This window comes from Myotis brandtii, unplaced genomic scaffold (assembly GCF_000412655.1).
Source record: "Myotis brandtii unplaced genomic scaffold, ASM41265v1 scaffold26432, whole genome shotgun sequence".
NCBI classification, from domain to species: domain Eukaryota; kingdom Metazoa; phylum Chordata; class Mammalia; order Chiroptera; family Vespertilionidae; genus Myotis; species Myotis brandtii.
This window is the reverse complement of record NW_005360055.1, coordinates 2,389-3,494: the sequence shown is the minus strand read 5'-3', so window position 1 is coordinate 3,494 and position 1,106 is coordinate 2,389. Positions and strand designations below refer to the sequence as shown.

The 1,106-nt window shown below is 60.7% G+C and overlaps 1 protein-coding gene across 1 annotated transcript; it reads right to left on the bottom strand.

The window, feature by feature from the left end:
* Positions 1–241: 241 nt before the first annotated feature.
* LOC102248234 (leukocyte immunoglobulin-like receptor subfamily A member 6) lies at positions 242–1,099 on the bottom strand (the record flags this gene model as incomplete). Its single annotated transcript, XM_005868129.2, has 2 exons — positions 843–1,099; positions 242–541 (listed from the first exon to the last, which is right to left on the bottom strand). A coding segment is annotated over exon 2 (298 nt), but the record flags the coding sequence as incomplete, so codon positions are not given.
* Between the last annotated feature and the right edge of the window lie 7 nt (positions 1,100–1,106).

Below are 1,106 nucleotides of genomic sequence, written 5' to 3'. Positions count from 1 at the left end.
TGTCTAATCACATTCCTCTCAATCACACTCATCTCTCAATCGCCCTCCCTACCCTTCATCTCTTCTGAGGATCAGAAATGAGGTACAGGAGTGGGAGGTCCTGTTTGTCTCTACTCTCTCATGGGCTGGACTCTGCTCTGTGGAACCTCCTCCACCTCCTTGTTTATTACTGTCACCCACACTCCTAGGAACGGGGCCCTGAGCTGACTGAGCACAGAAAGGACGGGGTCAGGCTCCTCACCTGAGACCAGCAGCTCCAGGGGGTCACTGGGCTGTGAGAGCAGGTAGGGGGAGGTGCTGTTTGAGCCATAGCACCTGTAGGTCCCCTGGTGGCCTGAGGTCACAGGACTTAGGGTGAAGTTGGCCTGAGAGGGTGCAGACGTGTTCTGCAGATGAAGGTGCTGGGGAGGATCCAGTGACCCCTCCCTGTGCAGGTGGAAGGTGTCAAACCAGATCTCAGACCCACACTGCAGGGTCACGGTCACTCCCCAGGGCACTGAGAGTCCCGGCTGGGCCGAGAGGGAGGGTTTCTTGTACATTCCTGGGGAGAGGAAGGTTGTGATGTGTAGGGAGCCACCCCTCCCCTCATGCCCTTGACCCTGAGCTGAGGGACATTGTCCTTTTACAGAGACTCTGTCTGTCACCCCTGCCAGCTCCTCTCAGTCACCTGGGTGGGTGTCTTTTATCTCCATGGCCTCACCCCCTTTCTTCCTCCCTCCCTGAGACCTCTGCCTAGGTCAGCCTCTGCTCCAGGTACCTCTCCTGGACTCCATCACCGCCAGGTGACCCTGGGCCCAGAGCCCTGAGCAGACCCTCAGGACAGGGCAGGGCTGGCTCCTCACCTGCCACCAGAATGTCCAGGGGGGCGCTGGGGGCTGACCACACAGAGGAGAGGTAGTGTCCACTGTAGCATCGGTACCGGCCTCCGTGGATCTGGCTCACATGGCCCAGGGGGAAGTCGGGGCTGTGCTGCCCATGGAGGCGCTGGGGGGGTGTGAGCCCCTCGTCCTTGGTCAGAGCGAATGTGTCAAAGCCGGCCTCCGCGTGGCACTGGAGGGTCAGGCTGTGTCCAGGCAGCACCAGCGAGCCTGGCTGGGCCGAGAGGG